Raw genomic sequence first — 26,139 nt, forward strand, 5'->3', positions numbered from 1 at the left:
CGGACCCAGAGAAGGTAGCAGCGATAGCCCAGCTAGAACCACCGTCATCGGTCCGAGAACTGAGGCAATACCTTGGAGTCGCATCTTGGTACCGACGTTTCGTGCTTGATTTCGCGCGCATTGTAAGGCCACTCAACGACCTCCTCCGCAAGGGCACCAAGTGGGCATGGTCACAGGACCACCAGCAAGCCGTTGAGGAGGTAAAAGCCAAATTGGTTACCGACCCAGTCTTGGCGTGCCCCGACTTCGGAAAATGTTCATCCTGCAAACGGACGCCAGTGACTATGGGATTGGCGCGATCCTCACACAGGACACAGAAGATGGCGAAAAGGCCATTTCATTCTCCAGCCGGACCCTAAACGGAGCCGAGAAGAACTACTCAACAACAGAGAAGGAGTGCTTGGCAATTGTGTGGGCTATTCGGAAGCTAAAGCCGTACCTTGAGGGCTACCACTTTAGGGTAGAGACGGATCATATGGCGCTGAAGTGGCTGAACAGCATAGAAAGCACTTTGGGAAGAATTGCTAGATGCGCGTTGGAGCTGCAGCAGTACGACTTCGAGGTAGCATACAGGAAAGACCAGTTGAACGTGATAGCAGACTCGTTGTCGAGGCAGCCACTGCCAGAGTCGGTCTCAGCAGAACCCGATATGCTGGGAAGAACGCAGGACAAGGGGGCCGAATCAGAGTGCAGCTGGATCAAGGAAATGCGAGAAAAGATAAAAGCACAGCCTCAAAAGTTCCCAGACTATGTTTGGGAGGGTAGCACCCTTTACAGGCAGATTCCGCATAGAACAGGGAACAAAGATGTAGTGACCTGGAAGCTATGTGTTCCGCGGCAGCTGAGAGAAACTGTCTTGCGCGAAAACCACGAGTCGGAAGGCGATTTCACGGCTTGCAGCCCGGTACTACTGGCCAGGAATGCAGAGAGACGCTACGTTCGGAAATGCGAGGACTGCGCAAGGTTCAAACCGAATCAGCGGCAGGCGGCGGGAAAGATGTTGACACAGATCCCGGAGGAACCCTGGGCGACAGTGTGCGCTACCACGTTTTCGAAGTGGACGGAGTTGGTGCCTTTGCGGACAGCCACGGCGGAAACGTTGCAGAAAGCGTTCAGGAAACGCATAGTCTCAGGATTTGGAGTACCGAAGGTGGTGATCACGGACAACGGCGTGCAGTTCACGAGCCGGGCTTTTAAGAAGTTCCACAACGACATGGGGATAAAGCAGCAGTTTACGGCACCGTATACCCCACAGGAGAATCCGACGGAGAGAGCCAACCGTACTGTGAAGACAATGATAGCGCAGTTTGCCGGACAGAACTAGAGGAATTGGGATAAAAGATGGCCCGAAATCATGCTGGCTGTGAATTCCAGTGTTTCAGATTTCACAGGCTACTCATCGGCATTTTTGACACAGGGCCGCGAGCAAAGACTACCGAACGCACTCTATGACAGAGAAACGCTAGATACGGGAAGGCAACCAGAGTCACCGAAAGGAATCGCTGAGAAGATGAGAGAGGTCTTCGAGATTGTGCGGAGAACCAGGACCAAGCAAGGCATTACAACCTGCGGAGAAGGCAGTGGAAGCCAAGAGTTGGTGAAGCGGTGTTGGCCAAGGAGCACCATTTGTCAAAAGCGGCTGCTGGGTTTGCGGCCAAACTAGCTCCGAGGTTCGATGAACCGTACCACATTGTGGATTTCATATCGCCAATGATATGTAAGATTCGCCACCGGAAGAACAAAAAGGAACGCACGGTACATGTCAGCGACCTAAAACAGCAGAATCAGGAGAAGAATGGTGACAAGAACGTGGAGTCGTTTCCATCAGAAGGAAGCAGGGAAGGCATGCAGGAGAACGAACTGGGTTAGGCAGCCGTTCTAGCGTCAGGCCGAGGCGAGAGTCAACGGATGCAGACTGCGAGTCCGACAACCATTACAGCGTCAGGCCAAGGCGAGAGTCAACGGTTGCGGACCGCGAGCGAACCAGAGTATTGCCGCGACAACCACCACCAGGGAATAGTAAGGCACAAACGACGGGAAGTTGAGAGTGACAGCACCTGAGAACGGACTAGGCTCGGCCAGGGCGAGAGTCAACGGGTGCAGACAGCGAGTCCGACAACCATTACAGCGTCAGGCGAAGGCGAGAGTCAACGGCTGCGGACCGCGAGCGAAACAGAGTATTGCCGCGACAACCACCACCAGGGAAGAGCAAGGCACAAACGATGGGAAGTTGAGAGTGACAGAACCTGAGAAGGGACTAGGCTCGGAAACCGTTCTAGCGTCAGGCCAGGGCGAGAGTCAACGGGTGCAGATGACGTATCCAGCAACCGTTCTAGCGTCAGGCCAAGGCGAGAGTCAACGGAAACGGACCACGAGCGAACCAGAATCCTGTCTCAACAACCAGCGGACCAAGGAACCCACATACTCCCTAGGAAAGGGGAGGGGCGGTACAGCAGTATCGCAAGGCATGCCAAATAATTCTTCAGGGAAGAAAGTCAAGGATTACAAGGATGAAACGTTTTTTTTATATTCCAACTTACCGCCAAAATGTTGTTTATAGTCATCAAAGCTTAGTGAAGCGGCGCCTCGATCACAAGGCGGTCGATCGGCACTCGATAGTGTCAATCGATGGGCAGAAAGATGGGCCTGATTCCAAATTTTCCCGAAGAAAGGGAGAGATGTGAGGAGTTAAAACTCCCCACAAATGCGGATCGCATAAGGAGGGCCTGCCGTTGCCAGTTACTCAGCAAGGCGAAGCGTAGTATCGGCAGTGCGAAGCCCGGAGAAAGAGAGTTTTGAGACTCTGGGCTGGAGAAAGAGAGATTGGAGACTCTAGAGGAAGAGAGTTTGGAGACTCGGGAAATGGAGAGAGAGGGTGGAGACTCCGGACTTACTGAAAAGAGAGTTTGGAGAGTCAGCAGGTTCAATGGCAACTAACGGTACAAATCGAACTTTGGACCGGGCCAACGGTAAAATCGTGGACTTTGGATCCGGAGACTGGAGACCAAAGGGGTGAACCGTTAGAGGAGGCCTATATAAACAGGCCGAACGCTGGAAGCGGGACAGACAGTCGAGAAGAACAAGTGTACGAGTCAACAACGTTAGAACGATGTCAGCAGAGGAGCTACAGCCGTGGTGGTCAACAAGAAGCAAGATCGCTACGTCAAGACGTTCGGGACGAGAAGGTCTCCGAATTGAGACGCAGGTAGCTAAGGTCCAGTACGACGAAGCACGAATAGCCCAGAAGCCAAACTAAGGAGGGCACACGATAAGCGGCAGGGATTGTGGGGTATACCCGGAGAGAGACCGCGAACCAGACGTGGGGTTGACGTGTTGCTGTTCCACAGGCGTTTGCCTTGGGGATCACAGCCGTTAGCTGCCGTGAGGCCCAACAACGAAGGTCCGCGCCACTCAGGACGACAGAAACGGCGAGACAGCGGAACGAGGATGGTGGACAATCCATCCAGCACAAAAGGCCGGATAATCAGATTTCTTTGTAAGTCCAAGCACAGGGCATAGCTCGATCGCCGACGTGTGAAGACGTTTTTTATCGAGCTCTACACAAAATCAGTTGTTTTGAGTGAAGTGAACGCCTAATAAAATAAACTAAATAAATAATCCGAAAGCGAAAGAGACGCTCTATGCGATGCAAGATCGCTTAAATATATATATAGTGATTTGTTATCTTAAATAATAAAACTATGAGTCAGAACGACACTCGCGCTCAGCGGCTCTCAGTTCAACGCAACAACGCGTACTTCTCCTACGTCTCACCGACAACCCCAAGCGCAGACATCGAGCGGTCTATAACCCATAGCCCCAGAAACCTTCTCCTACAAACAAATCAAGAAAGAGCGCGCTCTTGCTCTCCCGCTCTCTTAGCTCCGACAGAAGCCCCGCTACCTCCAACAACAACAGCTGGAGATATACCGATAGCCCGCTCTATCTCGTCATCGGCTGCATCCGCTCACGCTCTGACTTAGTCAGCGAAAGCAAAACCGCAAGCAATAAACGGTTCTGCTGCACTACCAGCAAAACAAAAAGAAAACGTAAACAAAAAAGCTGGGTCGACCTGGCAGACTAGAATGGACCGCTACATTACAATAAAGCGAAAGCTCAGCCCGGAAAATTCACATATGGAAAACAAGCCGAAAAATACACGCGACAACTCTACCTTGATCAACAATGTTGCCCCCGGAAATACCAACAGATTAGCCTTGCTGCCAGATACCGCTGAGGACGTGCCGCTGGGATCCGTTGATATCGAACCGAAGAAAACAAAGTCTCCGCCAATATACATCCGCGAGAAGAGCACAAGCGGTTTTGTAAATACTTTGATTGGCTTTATTGGAAAAGATAACTCGTAAGAGGTACTATCAATGAAATCAAACTTCAAACGTAAACGGAGGACAACTACAGAAAAGTCACAAACTATCTTCTACACCTACCAGCTTTAAAGCAGCAAGGGCCTGCAAGTAGTACTGAAGGGCATTAAGTCTGATGTTACGCCCGAAGAGATAACTGAGGCGCTAAAGGAAAAAGGAATTTAACGCCAAAAGCGTGTTCAATATCAAAAACAGAAACAGCCAGCTCCAACCACTCTTTAAGATTGAGTTTGAACCAGAAAACAAGCCTCCTGGAAAAAACGAGGTTCTCCCAATTTACAAACTCCAGCTCCTTCTGCACCGTAGGATCACAGTAGAAGAGCCGCACAAACGTAACGCTCCTGTACAATGTACAAACTGCCAAGAGTATGGCCACACGAGGTCGTATTGTACACTTCGCCCGGTGTGCGTAGTCTGTGGAGATCTCCACGACTCCAAACACTGTCAAACTAACAAAAAAAATGCAAACGAGGAAAAAATACAAAGAGCTGAAAATCCGTCTTCACAAAAGAATGAACACGGCGCGGACACACCAAGGAACAGCTACGCTGACACCATCAGAAACAAATCCTGAAGTACTTTTCTCGATAGCAGCAAGTTTCGCTCCTTGGCCTACATCCAACACTAACAAGATAGCATTTGCAAACGTTTTAAAATCGGGTATGACGCCTTCAACCCAAAATTCTCGAACCCCACATGAAGTGCACACAAAATTAGACACACAACAAAACTATAACCAAGCTGCGCAGCAGGAAACAAAAACTGAAGCTATGATGCAAGCCCTACAAGAGAGCATGATGGAATTTATGGCATTTATGAAGACCACTATTCATGACATGATGCGTAATCAAAACCTTTTGATACAAATGCTTGTAGCCCAACAACCAAATAAATAATGGCTACCTTACGCATAGCTACGTGGAACGCCAATGGCGTTTCACTGCGCAAACTTGAGCTAGCTCAATTCCTACATGAGAAGCATATCGACGTAATGCTTCTTTCGGAAACTCATCTCACAAGCAAATACAATTTTCAAATAGAAGACTACCATTTCTATGGTACAAATCATGCCGACGGAAAAGCACACGGTGGCACCGCCATACTCATAAGGCCCACTTTCACAAAGAATTTGCGGAAAATCATCTTCAGGCCACATCTATCAACATTCAGCTGGAGGACAACACTCTCCTCACACTAGCGGCCGTATAGGAAAACAGCTTTATAAGACCATAATAAAAGCCACTAATAAACTTGACCATGTTTCCCCCGGGAGTCCTACATACTGGCCATCAGACCTCAATAAGCTGCCTGACCTGATCGACTTCGCAGTTACGAAAAATATTTCCCGCAGTTTGGTTAAAGCTGAATGTCTGCCTGATCTGTCATCTGATCACTTGCCTGTACTAATTCACCTCCGCCGGTACGCAGCAAACGTGAAGACACCATACAGATTGACTTCTCACAAAACAAACTTGCTCAGGTATAAAAAATATATAAGTTCACACATTGAGCTAAGCCCAAAACTCAATACTGAATCTGATATAGAGAGCTGCACATGTGCATTGCAATCCATCCTTACTGCAGCAGCTCTTACTGCAACACCCAAAATAACAAATACTACAATTAATTCAAAAAAGACCAACGTACATATCGAGCAACTCGTCCACATAAAACGACGCTTACGCAGAGAATGGCAATCTTCCAGATCCCCAACAGCAAAACAAAAGCTAAAAGTAGCTACACGGAAACTGGCCAACGCTCTGAAACAAGAGGAGGAAGACGATCAGCGCCGATACATAGAGCAACTCTCACCAACAGGCACAAAACAAAAGTCACTGTGGCGAGCCCACTCAACTCTTCGCCCACCGACTGAAACCGTTTTGCCGATAAGGAATTCCGCAGGCGGCTGGGACCGTTGTGATGCAGATAGAGCCACCACATTTGCCGCTCACCTACAAAATGTGTTCACGCAAAACCAGGCTACTAGCACATTCGCGCTACCGTCCTCACCCGTAAACTGCCACCAGCAACACACCCCAATTGTGTTTCGTCCTAAAGAAGTAACTAAAATTATCAAAGACAATCTCAGCCCGAAAAAATCCGCCGGCTGCGACCTTATAACACCGGAAATGATCATCCAGCTGCCACACTCTGCAGTTCGCTACAAAACCAAGCTCTTTAATGCCATCACTAAACTTGGTTACTTTCCACAACGATGGAAGAGGTCGATTATCATAATGATTCCAAAGCCTGGTAAGGACCACACAGTCCCTTCATCTTACAGACCAATAAGTCTACTCTCATGTATTTCGAAACTATTCGAAAAATGCCTGCTGATCCGACTTAATCTACATCTGAGATACCACAACATAATCCCAGCCCATCAATTTGGATTCCGCGAAAGCCACGGAACCGTTGAACAGGTGAATCGTATTTCAACGGATATAAGAACTGCATTTGAACATCGCGAATACTGTACAGCAGTATTTTTAGACGTATCCCAAGCATTCGACAGAGTCTGGCTTAACGGCTTAATGTTTAAAATTAAAACAGCCCTATTCGAAAGCACACACAAACTTCTAAAGTCTTACCTCTATGACAGAAAGTTACTTACTTGTCAACTTACACTGGCTTATCAACTCTGGTTCTCCGCTCAGCCTAGATCACAAGGTCTTACTCTACAATTCTATATTGAAACCTATCTGGACCTATGGCTCACAGTTACGGGAAATGCCAGCAATAGCAATATTGTTATCATACAGCGAGCACAATCAAAGATTCTGAGAACCATCACTGGGGCACCGTGGGACGTTCGAAGTGAAAACATCCAAAGAGACTTAAATATCCCATCAGTTACCAATGCAATCACGGAACTTAACGAAAAATACCATAGCAAGCTTTACTCGCACCCCAACCACCTAGCGAGAGGTTTAACTCAGCTCAGCAGCCGTTCCCGTCTCCGGCGAAAAGACCTACAACCCCAGCGAAGAAATTTTTAGGGCCGTTTAATCATAGAACAGTTGGAAAATTAATACAACTGTTCAAAAAATACATGTTATAGTTAAGATTTTTAAACTTATTGTTAGTTTTTATACAAGAAGATTCAATAAATAAAAGCAAAAAAAAAAAAAAAACCCAAACACAATTTAAGATCCTAAAACGAAACTGCAAGTGTTATTATTGGTAACCGGGTGATCACGTAATTCTATAAATTTGGTGGGACGAACGCACAAACTCTACTGAGCTAGCCGCACGTATTCCGTAGCGAGCAGACAAAACAAAACAGTTCGTTACATCTGGCGCCCAAATAACGTGATTATCCCGGCAGTAAACACAAATTAAGCAGTATGGTTAGAAGTTGGATCTACCGTCTTAAAAAGGAAGATTGCGCATATGTCGCACAGAGGTTGCGCATATCGCTGTCGGGAAAGACAGAGAACTTGGGCCGAGTTCATAGACAATATTTCCTGCCCAGGGGATACTTCACGAAGCTCGCGGACAAGGCGAGACAAAGGAAGGAAGGGTTTAGGGAGGCATTCAAGGACTACATGGTCGAGATGCAGACTCTGATAAGACCCCTTGGGTATGGGAAGAAGGAAACGCTGGAGCTCATCAAGGAGAACTGCACGCCAGACCTCCGAATAGCGTTGAGATCCTACCACGTGGACGACCTAGAGGCTCTCATGATCCTGGCAGATAAGTACTGCACAGATAGATAGATAAGTAAGAACTGCACAGGGAACGGGAAGCCTTTGCGGAAGAGCACGAATACAGCCGCGACAAAGCCCCTGCCGCAACACACGTCACGTGTAGAAGGTGTGAGGACTCAGGAGAGCTAGGAACGCAGTCCCAGGGACAGTGGGTCAGTCTGGGCGTCATTACACAACCTTATGGAGGCCGCCAGTTACCACCCAGAGACACACTGGAACGACTCTTGCGGGCAACTCGGGTCAACACCCAACCCATGTGGCCAATCCACAAGAAGCTTGTCGCAGGTGCGGTGGACACGACCATTGGGCAAGAGGCTGCCGACAACAGAGGCTGCTGTTCTGCTGGGTGTGCGAAAAAATAGGAGTCCGAAGTACGGAATGCTGCCAGAGAGCGGGAAATGGGCAGCGATCTTAGCCGCAGAGAGGCGAGCAGGGGTCGCAGGGTGCCGCCTCTCCAAACTAACTAGAAATCGAGGAGGAGCAGCAGTTGTCCGCAGCGGTAACGATCGGTGGGGACACTTACAAGGCCACGATCGACACCGGAGCAAAAGCAAGCTTCATAAGTGAAGAGCTGGCGGACAAGCTGGCTGCCCGTGGAGCGATTACAAGGATTCGACGGCAGGGTAGGTTGGCAGATGGAAGGTGCGGCGAAATCAACGCAAAGCTCGAAATAAGAGTGGAGTTCGGCAACAGGGGACTCGTCATGAGCCTGCTAATATAACCAGGGATAGTGGATGCGTTGATGCTGGGGTGGAATTTTCTCACGCAAGTCGGGGCCGAGATCAAGTGCGCCGGTCATGAAATCCGAATACCGGACAGAGGCAGACACAACGGGTGGCTCAGGGAGAAGTTGTCGGTCTCATTAGTCCAAAAGGATGGCGAAGAGACATGAACAAATTCCGGGAAACAGAGCTCGCGGAGTTTTACGCCTTGACCGATACACCAATTAAGCAGAGATACTAACCCCAAGGAGCCCGTACAGCTTACCCATTGCCATGGTAAAGAAGAAAACGGGAAAATGGAGACTATGCGTGGACAGATAAACGCCGGGGCTTCACGGCCTTCACGGTCCCAGGCTGTTCCAATGGAGAGTAATGCCGTTTGGATTACACTCCGCGTCAGCCACATTTCAACGAGTCCTGGATCAGGTAATGGGACCGGAAATGTCGCCGCATGCATTTGCGTATCAAGACGACATCATCGTGAACCTCAAAATAAACCCGGAGAAATGTCAGTTCTTCAAACAACAACTTCTGTAACTAGTGCACCGCGTCACAAGCCAAGGGATAGGCACGGACACAGAGAAGGTAGCAGCGATAGCCCAGCTAGAACCACCGTCATCGGTCCGAGAACTGAGGCAATACCTTGGAGTCGCATCTTGGTACCGACGTTTCGTGCTTGACTTCGCGCGCATTGTAAGGCCACTCAACGACCTCCTCCGCAAGGGCACCAAGTGGGCATGGTCACAGGACCACCAGCAAGCCTTTGAGGAGGTAAAAGCCAAATTGGTTACCGACCCAGTCTTGGCGTGCCCCGACTTCGGAAAATGTTCATCCTGCAAACGGACGCCAGTGACTATGGGATTGGCGCGATCCTCACACAGGACACAGAAGATGGCGAAAAGGCCATTTCATTCTACAGCCGGACCCTAAACGGAGCCGAGAAGAACTACTCAACAACAGAGAAGGAGTGCTTGGCAATTGTGTGGGCTATTCGGAAGCTAAAGCCGTACCTTAAGGGCTACCACTTTAGGGTAGGGACGGATCATATGGCGCTGAAGTGGCTGAACAGCATAGAAAGCCCTTTGGGAAGAATTGCTAGATGCGCGTTGGAGCTGCAGCAGTACGACTTCGAGGTAGCATACAGGAAAGACCAGTTGAACGTGATAGCAGACTCGTTGTCGAGGCAGCCACTGCCAGAGTCGGTCTCAGCAGAATCCGATATGCTGAGAAGAACGCCGGTCAAGGGGGCCGAATCAGAGTGCAGCTGGATCAAGGAAATGCAAGAAAAGATAAAAGCACAGTCTCAAAAGTTCCAACACTATGTTTGGGAGGGTAGCACCCTTTACAGGCAGATTCCGCATAGAGCAGGGAACAAAGATGTAGTGACCTGGAAGCTATGTGTTCCGCGGCAGCTGAGAGAAACTGTCTTGCGCGAAAACCACGAGTCGGAAGACGATTGCACGGCTTGCAGCCCGGTACTACTGGCCAGGAATGCAGAGAGACGCAAGGGCCTACGTTCGGAAATACGAGGACTGCGCAAGGTTCAAACCGAATCAGCGGCAGGCGGCGGGAAAGATGTTCCCGGAGGAACCCTGGGCGACAGTGTGCGCTACCAAGATCGAAGCACGGAAACAGTATGTTTTTGGTACTGATCGACACGTTTTCGAAGTGGACGGAGTTGGTGCCTTTGCGGACAGCCACGCCGGAAACGTTGCAGAAAGCGTTCAGGAAACGCATAGTCTCTGGATTTGGAGTACCGAAGGTGGTGATCACGGACAACGGCGTGCAGTTCACGAGCCGGGCTTTTAAGAAGTTCCACAACGACATGGGGATAAAACAGCAGTTTACGGCACCGTATATCCCACAGGAGAATCCGACGGAGAGAGCCAACCGTACTGTGAAGACAATGATAGCGCAGTTTGCCGGACAGAACTATAGGAATTGGGATGAAAGATGGCCCGAAATCATGCTGGCTGTGAATCCCAGTGTTTCAGATTTCACAGGCTACTCATCGGCATTTTTGACACAGGGCCGCGAGCAAAGACTACCGAACGCACTCTATGACAGAGAAACGCTAGATACGGGAAGGCAACCAGAGTCACCGAAAGGAATCGCTGAGAAGATAAGAGAGGTCTTCGAGATTGTGCGGAGAACCAGGACCAAGCAAGGCATTACAACCTGCGGAGAAGGCAGTGGAAGCCAAGAGTTGGTAAAGCGGTCAGGCCAAGGCGAGAGTCAACGGTTGCGGACCGCGAGCGAACCAGAGTATTGCCGCGACAACCACCACCAGGGAATAGTAAGGCACAAACGACGGGAAGTTGAGAGTGACAGCACCTGAGAACGGACTAGGCTCGGCCAGGGCGAGAGTCAACGGGTGCAGACAGCGAGTCCGACAACCATTACAGCGTCAGGCGAAGGCGAGAGTCAACGGCTGCGGACCGCGAGCGAAACAGAGTATTGCCGCGACAACCACCACCAGGGAAGAGCAAGGCACAAACGATGGGAAGTTGAGAGTGACAGAACCTGAGAAGGGACTAGGCTCGGAAACCGTTCTAGCGTCAGGCCAGGGCGAGAGTCAACGGGTGCAGATTACGTATCCAGCAACCGTTCTAGCATCAGGCCAAGGCGAGAGTCAACGGAAACGGACCACGAGCGAACCAGAATCCTGTCTCAACAACCACAGGACCAAGGAACCCACATACTCCCTAGGAAAGGGGAGGGGCGGTACAGCAGTATCGCAAGGCATGCCAAATAATTCTTCAGGGAAGAAAGTCAAGGATTACAAGGATGAAACTTTTTTTTATATTCCAACTTACCGCCAAAATGTTGTTTATAGTCATCAAAGCTTAGGGAAGCGGCGCCTCGATCACAAGGCGGTCGATCGGCACTCGATAGTGTCAATCGATGGGCAGAAACATCGGAAAAAGCAGCACATGACGGGTCACACTATGGAAACACTATGGTCATCGAGTGACAACGTCGCGCCAACAAAAGTTATCGGAAACAATCGATCGACGGCTAGTAGTGTGACCAGATGGCCGGATTCCAAATTTTCCCGAAGAAAGGGGGAGATGTGAGGAGTTAAAACTCCCCACAAATGCGGATCGCATAAGGAGGGCCTGCCGTTGCCAGTTACTCAGCAAGGCAAAGCGTAGTTTCGGCAGTGCGAAGCGCGGAGAAAGAGAGTTTGGAGACTCTGGGCTGGAGAAAGAGAGATTGGACACTCTAGAGGAAGAGAGTTTGGAGACTCGGGAAATGGAGAGAGAGGGTGGAGACTCCGGACTTACTGAAAAGAGAGTTTGGAGAGTCAGCAGGTTCAATGGCAAATAACGGTACAAATCGAACTTTGGACCGGGCCAACGGTAAAATCGTGGACTTTGGATCCGGAGACTGGAGACCAAAGGGATGAGCCGTTAGAGGAGGCCTATATAAACAGGCCGAACGCTGGAAGCGGGACAGACAGTCGAGAAGAACTAGTGTACGAGTCAACAACGTTAGAACGATGTCAGCAGAGGAGCTACAGCCGTGGTGGTCAACAAGAAGCAAGATCGCAACGTCAAGACGTTCGGGACGAGAAGGTCTCCGAATTGAGACGCAGGTAGCTAAGGTCCAGTACGACGAAGCACGAATAGCCCAGAAGCCAAACTAAGGAGGGCACACGATAAGCGGCAGGGATTGTGGGGTAGACCCGGAGAACTCTGTGAGAGACCGCGAACCAGACGTGGGGTTGACGTGTTGCTGTTCCACAGGCGTTTGCCTTGGGGATCACAGCCGTTATCTGCCGTGAGGCCCAACAACGAAGGTCCGCGCCACTCAGGACGACGAGAGCGGCGAGACTGCGGAACGAGACCGTTGGACAATCCATCCAGCACTACGGCCGGGTAATCAGATTCCATTGTAAGTCCAAGCACGAATAAAGATCCAAGAACGAAACTGCAAGTGTTATTACTGGTAACCGAGTGATGACGTTATTCTATAAATTTGGTGGGTCGAACGCACAAACTCTACTGAGCTAGCCGCACGTATTCCGTAGAGAGCAGACAAAACAAAACAGTTCGTTACAGTTTTTACGTAGATGATTTATTTTCAGTTGGCAACCCAATTTCTGTGGTTATAAACAAAATGCAACAAACTTCAAAGATTCTGTCCTTTCCCAGCAATTTGGGAATGTAAACCGTTTAACCTTCCGCAGATTAGGTCCCAAAGGGTAGAAGCGTACGTAGCTTGCGTTTACATTGTCTCTATGTCCGTGGAGGCCACTAGTCATCTACTGAGCTCGAAGTCTATAGTAGCTCCCCCGTATGTATTTTGATGTTGATGTATTTTTCGCCTACCTGCTGATATTTTTCCAGAGGTGCAACTCCTAATCTAGTAATGCAATCTAAGCTTTGGTTTTATGGTCCGCCATTCCTTTCAGAAGTTTCAAAATACTGGCAGGCCTCTAATTGAGCTCCGAAAGAGCGTGCTACTAAGTAATTCCATATCTGGATACTACAATCAATTTATTAATGCATTCCCTGCCATGCAACGAAGCTTTCGGAGCTTTCATGAACGACAGCTGCACGAGCTGGTAAATTTACGTCTGCAGTTCTGGCCTATTGGTGGTTTAAAAATTGCCTCAAGAGTTGTGTGCAAATGCGTTAAATGCTTTAGGACTAAGCCGCAGCTTATTGAACATGTCATTGGCAGCCTAACGAAGGAACTATTGGATTGATCTTGGGCTTTTACAGGTACTAGAGCTGCGTACCCTCGTCTGTCAAATTTCTTCAATTGTTTATTCTCGGTCTTTAGTTTCGTTTTCAGAAAACGCGGACGATCTTCATTGTTTTGGCTCCCACACACTTAATTCTTAGCGGACCTGCTGAGACGCTTGAGAAGCCCGACTTGTCTGTCCTGAACTAGAATCGTTTAAACAGATGGTAGAAAGTAACACACCTTAGCAGATGTTTTGTGCTCGATGGACAAGAATCTTCTTCCAGTTGCATTGGCCACTGGCTCGAGTAGTCGGTCCTACTATAGGAAAGGATGACTGAGTTAAGGCCACCATTCTTCATCATTTCTAGAGCGGTCAGGAAGTTGTGTATGTGGCACATAGATGATTCTGTTGAAAGTTAGTTTTCCAACGGTAAGAGCATGTCGACAGCAGCCATCTCCTTATGATTTCTTAACAGTAAAATCGAATCTAGTAGATACTTAATACAAAAAAAAAGAAAACGCTATAGTCGAGTTCCCCGACTATCTGATACCCGTTACTCAGCTAGTCAAAGTGCGAAGAAGGGTCTTCAACACTGACAGGTTTTTAGCAGCTTGTGGGCGTTAGAGTGGGCATGGCAAAAAGTTTGTTTGGCAAATCGATAGAAATTCACAAGGCTAATAATAAAATGAAAAATATCAAAATATTTCCCAAAAGTGTGGGCGTGGTAGTTTTGGCTGGTTTGTAGGCGTTAGAGTGGGCGTGGCAACATAAATCGACAAACTTGCTCTGCGTCTATGTCCCTGGATTCGGTATGCTTTATCTTAACTTTGTAGCTTTTGTAGTTCCTGAGATCTTAGCGTTCATACGGACGGACAGACAGACGGCCAGATCGACTCGGATGATGATCAAGAATATATATACTTTATATGGTCGGAAACGCTTACTTCTGCCTGTTACATACTTTTTAACGAATCTAGTATACCCTTTTACTCAACGAGTAACGGGTATATTAATGTTATTTCTACGCCTATTATAATGTAATGTAATGTAAAAAGCTGGCAGCGCAAACACCTATCGAAAACAAAATCATCCTAAACCGCCCATAATTCGCACCAAAAAGTCACTTTTTGCGGATTCATTGCCAATTGGTGAAGCTCGTGTGCATTGGTCTCGTCCCAAATACGGCAATTTTCCTTGTAGACATAGCCATACATCCAAAAATGCGCCTCGTCGCTGAAGATGAACGCGGAACGTTGCTTGAACTTAACACCCACTTTCATAAAAGAATTTTATGATTTGTACGTGCTTTTCGACACTGTAACCTGCCATGGATTTGGGTGGATGGAATGAGCATAACACACTGATATAACATTTGACATCTGTCACTCAAACCACAATGAATTTCAAGGTTCGAGCGTCCCTATTGGATAACCCTTTATTATCTTTCAAAAGAAATGCATTACTAACACAATTTAAATAGCCACACAAAACCAAATCTAAAAATTTGGTCTAAAAAAAAAAATCGAATTACTTCGTAGCGCTTTACTTACTTTCTTAGTCACACACACAAAAGTAAATACTCTGCTGAAAGCTACTGACATAGCGCATCTTTACCAGTATTTGACATTTCCTTAGTGTGTCATAGCAATTGTTGTGCAGTATCAAACATGACGATGTTTGTGCCTGAAAAATCGTTTTTGCGGGTATTCTTACTTTATTATTTTAACGTTGCTCGATGAAGACCCGTGCCACACACTTCTGGAGTTGTCTACATTATTCCTATTTCGTTGAGACGTTTTCTGACCGTTAAAAACTCGACTCCAAGTGATGTGGATAATTATTATTAATTATCAATAAACTATAAACATATATCTACATTTGGGGGATCAACATTGCCTAACTGTGCCGGATTGTGCGTTATCAAAAGGCTGAAAGTGTGCTGATATACAGTTAAATGTGCCGAAACTATAAAGGAAGCAGAAAAACAAAAGAAAGACGAAATATTGGCTTTAAATAATCCAAGAAAAGGAACAACAAGTTTGGCAAGGAGAAATCTCGAGGAAATTGTGAAGTGGCTGAGCATACAATGCCAAAATGCTCAGAGACCACAAAACACCAGCATAATATCAGCTGAAAGTTTTTTAAAGGTGGTGCCGGAATTATATGGACAGAATATTACAGTAGTAGTAGTTTTTTAACTTTGAAAAAAATGTGAACGTAGGCTCTGGATGAAAGATATGTACAAGCACGCAGTAAAATGACCAAAGCTTCAGCCTTATATTTAAATACAGTCTTTGTCGGTTCATACGAGGAGCTGAAAAGTGTATTAATCGCTGATGTACATACAAAGCTGGGCGAGAGAAAGAAACGAAAAGCCGAATCGGTTCAGGAATACGTTTTGCAGTTGAGGTAAATTGCTGCGTTCGTTGCAGGTGTGGATATGATTTCGGTTATCCGGTACATAGTCGATGGACTGAACATAAAAAATGAATACAAATACAGCATGTACAGCTGCAAGACTAACGATGAACTACAGAGTCAGTATTCATTTACGTATTACGAGCAGATGAAAGAACGCGAAGCAGTTCATGAACATACAGCCGGATCAGGAAAAAAAAGGAATATGGAGGAAGAGCAGCGTATTGTTTGAATTGTGGATCCACAAATCATCTCAGGCAGGATTGTCAAGCTGCAACTAAATTTTAAGTGCGGCGAAAGTGGTCACATGTCGAGAAATTGTCCAAAATATAAACTAAAAAATGGGATGGTTTAGCGATTCTAGTGAGGCAAAAGACAATACTGCCAACGTAGTTAATAACGTAAAAATTATAGATCACACAGACGATATAAATGCGTTGTGGATCTTATTGCTGATCATTACAATAGTGCTAATTCTAAAATTTCTGCTTACAATCTTTTTTTTTTACGACAAGAATGGAATGGAGCGAAATAGCGATACAAATAGACGAATTTCTCTACAGGTTTGATAAGTCTTATAAATGTATCAATAGAGATGCAGTAATAAAATCTGAAACTTTGAAAAATCATATAGAGATAGTTGTAGGAGAATATAATAATATAGTTATATACGTAAATAAATATGCAAAAAGACTTACATCTGAACATAATAACAAATGTCTAAATAAAAGAAGAATCGGTAGAAGTGATATCTGCCAAGCTTCTCAATCTACAACAGAGAAATAAAACGGCTAACCAATACACCCAAGAGGTGGAGAAACTGACAAAGGCCCTTGAATGTGCCTATATTAGTGAAGGTCTCAGCCAGTCTTTAGCGAATAAATAAAGCACTACAACAGCTGTAAAATTAATGACACAGAATTGCTCCGTTGATAAGGTAAAACTTATCATGCAACCAGGCACATTCACAAACATGAATGAAGCCATCTCCAAATTTGTAAACAGTTGCACAAAGATAACAGGTCACAGTAACACTGTACTCTATTATCGACGAGGTGCAAATAATAATAATAGAGGAGGCCGAGGTTATAATCGTGGAAGAAATAACTACCACAACAATTACAACCGAAGCAGCAATAACAACAACAATAATAACTTTAATAACCGTGAAGGTAGAAGAGGCCAAAACCAAGGGAGAGGCCGCGGAAACTACTACCAGGGTAATAATAATACTAATAGCAATGTGAGAATCGCGCAAAATACGTCGGAAAACTCACAGAACCCTTTAGGAAACAACCAATAAATGTTAAAGTTCATTCCATCAATTATAGTCTTAATATATTCTTAACTTTTCATAATCATTCAACTGAAAATATACTAACATTTCTCATTGATACTGGTGCAGATATCTCACTTCTGAAGGTAAATTCTGATAACTTCTAAATTCAAACAGAAAAAATAATAAACATCGAAGGCATAGGCCAAGGTGTGATAAAGTCTCGAGGAACAACCTCAATAGAACTCCAATCAACAAAATATATTATTCCACATGAATTTCACTTGGTAGACCCAAATTTTGAAATACCATGTGATGGAATAATAGGCATTGATTTTATAAAGAAATTCAATTGTCCACTAGATTTCAAACCAAGTGAAGACTGGTTTATATTTAGACCCCAAAATTTAAATTATCCAATATATGTTCCGATAACATATAGCGCTGGCAACAATACAGTTCTTCTGCCAGTCAGATCACAAGTTATTCGGAAAATAGACATTAATGCTGTAAATGATTACATATTTGTGCCTAATCAGGAAATACACAATAGGATTTATGTTGCAAATACAATAGCAGCATCCAAACATTTATACATTCGACTTCTAAATACAATTAATTTCGATCAATTGGTCAAAGTAAATAAAATCCAATATGAAAATTTAAAAGATTATGACATTCATAATACCAACACTAAAACAAGAGAGAACGCTATAGTCGAGTTCCCCGACCATCTGATACCCGTTACTCAGCTAGTGGAAGGGAGAAGGAGGGTCTTAAACACAGTTTTTGGCGGCTTGTAGGCGTTAGAGTGGGCGTGGCAAAAATTTTTTTTGGCAAATCGATAGAAATTTTCAAGAACATTACAAAAATGAAAAAATATCAAAACATTTTTCAAAAGTGTGGGCGTGGCAGCTTTGGGCGGTTTGTGGGAGTTAGAGTGGGCCTGGCAAAAAGTTTTTTTGGAAATCGATAGAAATTTTCAAGACCAATACAAAAATGAAAAAATATTAAAATATTTTTCAAAAGTGTGGGCGTCGCAGTTTTGGGTGGTTTGTGGGCGTTAGAGTGGGCGTGGCAACATGAATCGCCAAACTTGCGCTGCGTCTATGTCTCTGGAGTCTGTATGCTTAATCTCAACTTTCTAGCTTTTGTAGTTCCTGAGATCACAGCGTTCATACGGACGGACAGACAGACGGACGTGGTAATATCGACTCGGCTATTGATCCTAATCAAGAATATATATACTTTATATGGTCGGAAACAATTCCTTCTGCCTGTTACATACTTTTCAACGAATCTAGTATACCCTTTTACTCTAACGGGTATAAATAGAAGCGAACAAGTACTTTCAAAACTAAAGAAAAATTTTCCAGACCAATTCAAAAATCAATTAACTGAATTATGCACACAGTATAGTGATGTGTTCGGACTGGAAACGGAACCGATATCAACAAACAACTTTTATAAACAAACATTAAGACTTAAAGATGATGAACCCATTTATATAAAAAACTACAGAAGCCCGCTTAGCCATATTGAAGAAGTAGGGAAATTAATTAGCGACAAAATGGTCGAACCGCCTGTATCCGAGTATAACAGCCCACTCTTGTTAGTTCCGAAATAATCATTACCAAATTCTCAAGAGAATAAATGGCGATTAGTAATTGACTATCGTCAAATAAATAAAAAACTACTTTCTGACAAATTTCCAATCCCTAGAATTGATGACATTTTAGATCAACTAGGTCGAGCTAAATACTTTTCATGCCTTGACTTGATGTCAGGTATCCACCAAATAGAACTTTAGGAAAACTCAAGGAATATAACATCTTTTTCAACGAGCAATGGCTCATATCGCTTCACTCGATTACCATTTGGTCTTAAAATAGCTCCAAATTCATTTCAGAGGATGATGACTATATCATTCTCGGGTTTAGAACCCTCTCAGGCATTCCTTTATATAGATGACTTAATGGTGATAGGATGTTCAGAAAAACACATGATTAAAAACTTAACTGACGTTTTTAATGTATGTAGGAAATATAACCTAAAGTTGCATCCAGAAAAATTTTCATTTTTCATGCACGAAGTGACATTCCTAGGTCACAAATGCACAGACAAAGGAGTATTGCCAGATGACAAGAAATATGACGTCATCAAAAGTTATCCTGTCCCTCATGATGCGGACAGCGCAAGACGATTTGTAGCTTTCTGCAACTATTATCGTCCATTTATAAGGAACTTCGCCGACTATTCACGGCACATAACTAGATTATGTAAAAAGAATGTTCCTTTTGAATGGTCAAGCGAATGCCAGAACGCATTCGAATACCTTAAAGAAAATTTTATGCACCCCACATTATTACAATATCCTGATTTTCGCAAAGAATTTTGCATTATAACGGATGCTAGTAAACAAGCTTGCGGAGCAGTTCTAACTCAGAACCGTAACGGGATTCAGCTCCCAATAGAATATGCATTACGTTCATTTACAAAAGGAGAAAGCAATAAGAGTACAACGGAACAAGAACTAGCGGCAATTCATTGGGCAATTATCCATTTTAGACCATATATTTATGGCAAACATTTCACCATTAAAGCGGACCACAGACCTTTAACGTACCTATTTTCTATGACTAATCCCAGTTCTAAATTAACTCGCATGCGGTTAGAGCTTGAAGAATACGACTTCACTGTAGAATACCTAAAGGGGAAAGATAATTTTGTAGCAGACGCACTCTCGCGTATAAATATAACAGAACTCAAAGACGTGCAACATAAAGTCCTAAAAGTCACTACCAGGCAACAAAGTAGACAAGATAAAAACTGTACAGTAAAAAATTCAGAACTATTGCCTAGGCAAAGTACCCAAAATGTATCTAAGCCCGACGTACACGAAGTCATAACAAATGATGAATTACGAAAAGTAGTGACCTTGCGAAAAACTGAATCTATTTGTTTACTAAAACGAGGAAATAAAGTTATTGCATGAATTGATGTTGACGATATATATACCAATGGAATTTTTGATTTAGGTCAGTTCTTCCAAAGTCTTGAAATGCAAGCCGGTATACTAAAATTCAGCCAACTCAAATTGGCACCGAGTGAAAAAATCTTTGAAACCATTTCAATAGATAATTTCAGCAAGAGAGAACGCTATAGTCGAGTTCCCCGACTATCTGATACCCGTTACTCAGCTAGTGGAAGGGAGAAGGAGAGTCTTAAACACAGTTTTTGGCGGTTTGTAGGCGGTATAGTGGGCGTGGCAGAAAGTTTTTTGCCAAATAGATAGAAATTTACAAGACTAATACAAAAGTGAAAAAATATCAAAACATTTTTCAAAAGTTTGGGCGTGGCAGCTGTGGGCGGTTTGTGGGCGTTAGAGTGGGCGTGGCAAAAAGTTTTTTGACAAGTCGATAGAAATTTACAAGACCAATACAAAAACAAGAGAGAACGCTATAGTCGAGTTCCCCGACTATCTGATACCCGTTACTCAACTAGTGTAAGTGCGAAGGACAGTTTTTGGCGGTTTGTGGGCGTGGCCAAAAGTTTTTTGGCGAATATATAGAAATTTACAAGACTAATACAAAAATAAAAAAAAATTTCAAAACATTTTTCAAAAGTGTGGGCGTGGCAGCTTTGGGCGGTTTGTGGGCGTTAGAGTGGGCGTGGCAAAAAGTTTTTTTGCAAATCGATAGAAATTTTCAAGACCAATACAAAAATGAAAAAATATTAAAACACTTTTCAAAAGTGTGGGCGTGGCAGTTTTGGGCGGTTTGTGGGCGTTAGCGTGGGCGTGGCAACATGAATCGACAAACTTGCGCTGCGTCTATGTCCCTGGAGTCTGTATGCCTAATCTCAACTTTCTAGCTTTGTAGTTCCTGAGATCTCGACGTTCATACGGACAGACAGACGGACAGACGGACAGACGGACGGACGGACAGACGGACGGACATGGCCAAATCGACTCCGCTATTGATCCTGATCAAGAATATATATACTTTACATGGTCGGAAACGCTTCCTTCTGCCTGTTACATACTTTTCAACGAATCTAGTATACCCTTTTACTCTACGAGTAACGGGTATAATGAAAAAATATTAAAACATTTTTCAAAAGTGTGGGCGTGGCAGTTTTGGGCGGTTTGTGGGCGTTAGAGTGGGCGTGGCAGCATGATTCGACAAACTTGCGCTGCGTATATGTCCCTGGAGTCTGTATGCCTATTCTCAACTTTCTAGTTTTTGTAGTTCCTGAGATCTCGACGTTCATGCGGACAGACGGACAGCCGGACAGACAGACGGACATGGCCAGATCGACTCGGCTATTGATCCTGATCAAGAATATATATACTTTATATGGTCGGAAACACTTATATGTGATTTTACGAAGTATCTAGTAACCATACCGGTTGCAAACAGAAGCGCAAATACTGTCGCAAGAGCTACTATATTCGAAAATTTTATACTAAAGTACGGTCCAATGAAGACGTTCATTTCTGACATGGGTACCGAGTATAAAAATAAAGTAATTTTAGATATGTGCAAATACATGAAGATAGAAAACCTAACATCTACCGCATATCATCACCAAACTTTAGGGACAATAGAACGAAGTCATTGAACATTCAATGAATACATTCGTTCATACATCTCTGCAGATAAAACTGATTGGGACGTTTGGATACAATATTTTACATATTGTTTCAACACAACACCATCAGTCATGCATAATTACTGTCCATATGAACTAGTCTTTGGAAGATTACCAAGGCAGTTCGCAAATTTAAATAAAACAGATAGAATAGAACCACTGTATAATGTAGAAGATTACTCTAAGGAAATAAAATTTAGATTAGAAATAGCATATAAAAGAGCTAGACTTATGTTTGAAAAAGCTAAGTTAAGAAAATAACTTTATGATAAGAAAACTTCAGATTTTCAATTAAAAATAGGAGATAAAGTTATACTTAGGAACGAAACGGGTCATAAGTTAGATCCAGTATATTTGGGTCCTTATACTGTAAAAACCATAGAAGTCAGAGATAACATAGTAATTAGAGATACAAAGCAAAAGAAACAAAAAGTACATAAGTATAGACTGAAAATATATATAATCAATGAAACGTTTCATTTCACTTAAGAAAAGGTCTGATCAACCACAAAAATAAAAGCAAAACAACAAAAATTGTTTTCCTTCTAAGAAAGTTAAACATAAAACAAAAAAAAAATAACGTATTTCAACATACATTTTTTTTATTATTCTGTCAATACACAAAAATTTTTTGAGACAAAACATTGCTAATAATTAATAAGAAAAATCAATATCATTTAAAAACAAATTTTAATTAATTTTTCAAAATATTAATATTGAGATCTAGATGACTACATGTATTACGTTATTTCTTTTAAAAGGGAGGTGTAACATATCTACCCTATAAATATACTAAATTAATGGGTACAACTTATCTTCAAAACATTGTGACACTTTGTCATAATAAACATAACGTTCAAGTACCCAAAAGACCACTAACAATTACACAAGTGTTCCAGCGCTCAAGTAATATGATCTAACGCTTATACATAAGCCGATCGCGGAGCGTGGGAATGCTGAGCATGCACTTTGCAGCTCAAGTGGTCAGACCATACATGACATATGCATGCCTTCTGCATACATATGTAGATGTATATGGAACTATATGTATATAAAAATAAAAGTACTATATATACGGGTCAGCTCAGCCCAAGTTGAGCGCATAAAAAACATTCTCATAAAGTAACTCTAACTGAGCAGACGCTCTGACTCTAAAAATACTGAACCTTCTTTGGGATCCTTGCGAACATCATACTGATGTATCCATCATAAAAGCCAGCGTACTTTAAATGTTTCCTGATGTCCAGCTGCAGAAGTTGGTATCAATGCTGAGGGGTCTGGGCAACACTAAAACATTGCCGATAAGACATTTTGTTGCTGATGTGCTGGTAGACAACATACAAGTTCATCAGAAGTTCGTCGTGGTGCCGGATGACAGACTAGACTACACTGGTCTTCTGGGCTACGATTTCGTGCCAAAATTTTGCGTTGTTTTGGATCGGAGTGCTTTTCACTTTTCTCTGAAGGTTGCGTCGGTGGAAGAAGAGGTGCAAAAAGAGCTAAGTATTTAGATATTGAAATCCACACTCCTCCACGGCTTTTAAACCGGCTGAAAATTGCGCCAAAGGAGAAGATGATTCCATTTAAACACCAGTCCAGTCGATACTCAATGGTTGAATGCGAAGCGCTTCGAGATCAAGTTGCGGAATGGCTACGAAACCAAATAGTACGCATGTCGACGTCGAATTTTGCCAACAGAGTTGTCATCGTCAAAAAGAAAGATGGATCCAACAAAGTCTGCGCTGATTTTCGTCAACTTAAATGCAGGCAGCAAAGCTTTTTGTTGTCATGGATTTGGAGAACAGTTTTTTTCACGTCCCTGTAGAAGAGAAAATCCGAAAATTCACAGCATTTATAACCAAGGAAGGCCTGTTCGAGTTCAATAAAACGCCCTTCGGATTACGATTTATAAACGCCGCTTTTTTTGTCTCAGGATTATTCGTTTGCAGTGGAGCATCGTTGCGCTGATCGAATGAAACATGTTGACTGCTTAGGCCGATTTCCAAATATTCTTCTGGTGGGAACAGAAGAAACAGCCCGTATAAAGAAAGCACAACGGATGGACGAGTTTATTAATGCAATCTTATGTATCCTGGAGAAGGGACCATACCAACGATATAAGCTAAAATAAGATGTTCTGTTCAAACATGTTGACGTTCGTGATCTTCTCGTTGTACCTAAGGCAATGGAGCATGAGATTATACCTGAAGCCCATACAGATGGACACTTTGGAATAACAAAGACGATGGTACGAAATGTGGCACAGGTTATCGCCATATGCATAAAGTGCATAATGACCAATAAGAAAATTGGTAAGCAGGAGGGTTAACTGAACTGTATAGACAAATGTGGTCAACCGTTACAGACGCTGCATCTGGTACACCTTGGCCCAATGGATTCTACGACAAAACTTTATAAGTACATACTTGCAATGGTCGATGGATTTTCAAGGTTCGTGTGGCTGTTCGCTACAAAATCTACAGGGTCCGATGAAGTTAACAAAAAGCTGGAGGAATGGTCAAAAGTTTTTGGATTTCCTTTTCAGATCGGGACGGATAGAGGAGCAGCTTATACCTCATACGCTTTTGAGGAGTTCGTAAACCAGATTGCGATTCAGCACATATGGACGAAAACTGGAGTGGCCAGAGGAAACGGTCAGATAGAGCGAGTTAACCGAGTTATCCTGTCCATTATTAGTAAACTTTCTGCAGACGATACAACTAGATGGTATAAGTACGTTGCCGAAGTCCAAAAAGCAATCAACTAGCATGTTCATACGACTACACAAAAAGCACCATTCGAGATGATGTTTGGTACCAAGAACTATGGTCCTAGAACAAGAATTAATGGAAGATTTTGAGAAAGAAAGGCAAGAAATGCGTCACGAAGCTCGAATGCAGATACAAAAAGCCCAAAATGTCTACAAACACAATTTTGACAAAAAGAGAAAGAAGGAAGTCACTTATAAGGAAAACCATTAAGCGGACGCAGTTCGTCGCTGGTAGGAAACTGGCTAATACTTTTCTTGGTCCTTACGAGGTGGTGAAAGTGAAACGCTGTGGTCGCTATGACGTCAAGAAGGCTGCCGAGTTTGAAGGTCGAAATTATACCTCCACAAGCGTAGATATCATTGGCAGCATTTTTTGGAGAGACAAGAGTTGGCAGCACTATAAGCCAGGAGTGGATCAAGAGCCAGCGGAAAATAAGAACGTGTAAAGAGGTTGCTACGAAAAAGCCGAGCTGAACTAAAGTAGACAAGCCGTAGTTGAGAGCTGTGGAGAGCAGTAGTAGAAGCAGTAACCTAAAGCTGTAATCTAAAGACGTAATCTAAAGCCTTAATCTAAAGCTGTAATCTAATCTAAAGCTGTAATCTAAAGCCGTAATCTAAAGGCGTAATCTAAAGCTGTAATCTAAAGCCGTTATCCAGTGCTGTTGTCAAGCTGCTTTTATAAACATTCCAAGCTAAGAACTTCAACTATTCGTTGTACTACTACATAAATACCTATTAATTATCAATAAACTATAAACATATATATATCTACATAAACTCTCTAAAATGTATGAAATACCATCCGTTTGGAACATCTATTTGGATTTTATATAAATAATTGCCTTGCCAATTTAAATTTTTGAAAATGTATATCTAATGCCGAAAAAAAAGTTAATTGGTTTCTTTCTACGAAACCAACAATTATTGAATAGTCTTGGGATGCAATTGTTTTTTTGTTGCCATCCACAGCAGATTTTAATTTCTTTGGGTATATAATATATAATATAATATAATATTTAATATACCCCTTCGCACTCTATCTTGAGGTGCTTCGTAAATTGTTAATTTTTAACTACACCATAAAATTGTGTAATATTTGTTTAGGATAAAATTAGGAAGGGCCGTTAAATAAAATAAACATTATATTATATACTTAGAGAAGCAAAAAGGATTACTCACTTCTGATATATAGAATCCCAATTATTTGACAGAAAATCAAACAGTGTTGTGTATCCCATGGATCGAGAACTAACCATATTGATAATTAAAATTTTGTCGTTATCCGAAAAAATGGAAACATTTTTCAGAATAGCCAATTCAAGTAGAATAACAATTTTATCTCGTTGCGCTGGACATCCAGCTAGCATTTTTAATAAAAATGTGCGATCACTCTGAAGGCGGGACTTAGGAAACTCGCGCACACGATCGAGCCCAAACATCCATTCCTTCATAGAGCCCCACTTAAACATTGGACACATGAACTCGTTATGGTCCCTAAAATAAATAATT

The 26,139-nt window shown here is 43.5% G+C and overlaps 1 protein-coding gene across 5 annotated transcripts in view; it reads right to left on the bottom strand.

Annotated features, from left to right (window-relative positions):
• LOC26535568 (aminopeptidase N) overlaps positions 1-26,139 on the bottom strand; it is a 254,635-nt gene that overhangs the window by 27,877 nt on the left and 200,619 nt on the right. For all 5 annotated transcript variants that reach the window (XM_039377401.1, XM_039377403.1, XM_039377400.1 and 2 more), the window contains one exon: positions 25,810-26,124. In XM_039377401.1, coding sequence (XP_039233335.1) covers positions 25,810-26,124 — 315 coding nt within the window. The remainder of the gene's footprint in view (positions 1-25,809; positions 26,125-26,139) is intronic.

The sequence above is a fragment of the Drosophila yakuba genome, unplaced genomic scaffold (genome assembly GCF_016746365.2).
Source record: "Drosophila yakuba strain Tai18E2 unplaced genomic scaffold, Prin_Dyak_Tai18E2_2.1 Segkk8_quiver_pilon_scaf, whole genome shotgun sequence".
Lineage (NCBI taxonomy): Eukaryota > Metazoa > Arthropoda > Insecta > Diptera > Drosophilidae > Drosophila > Drosophila yakuba.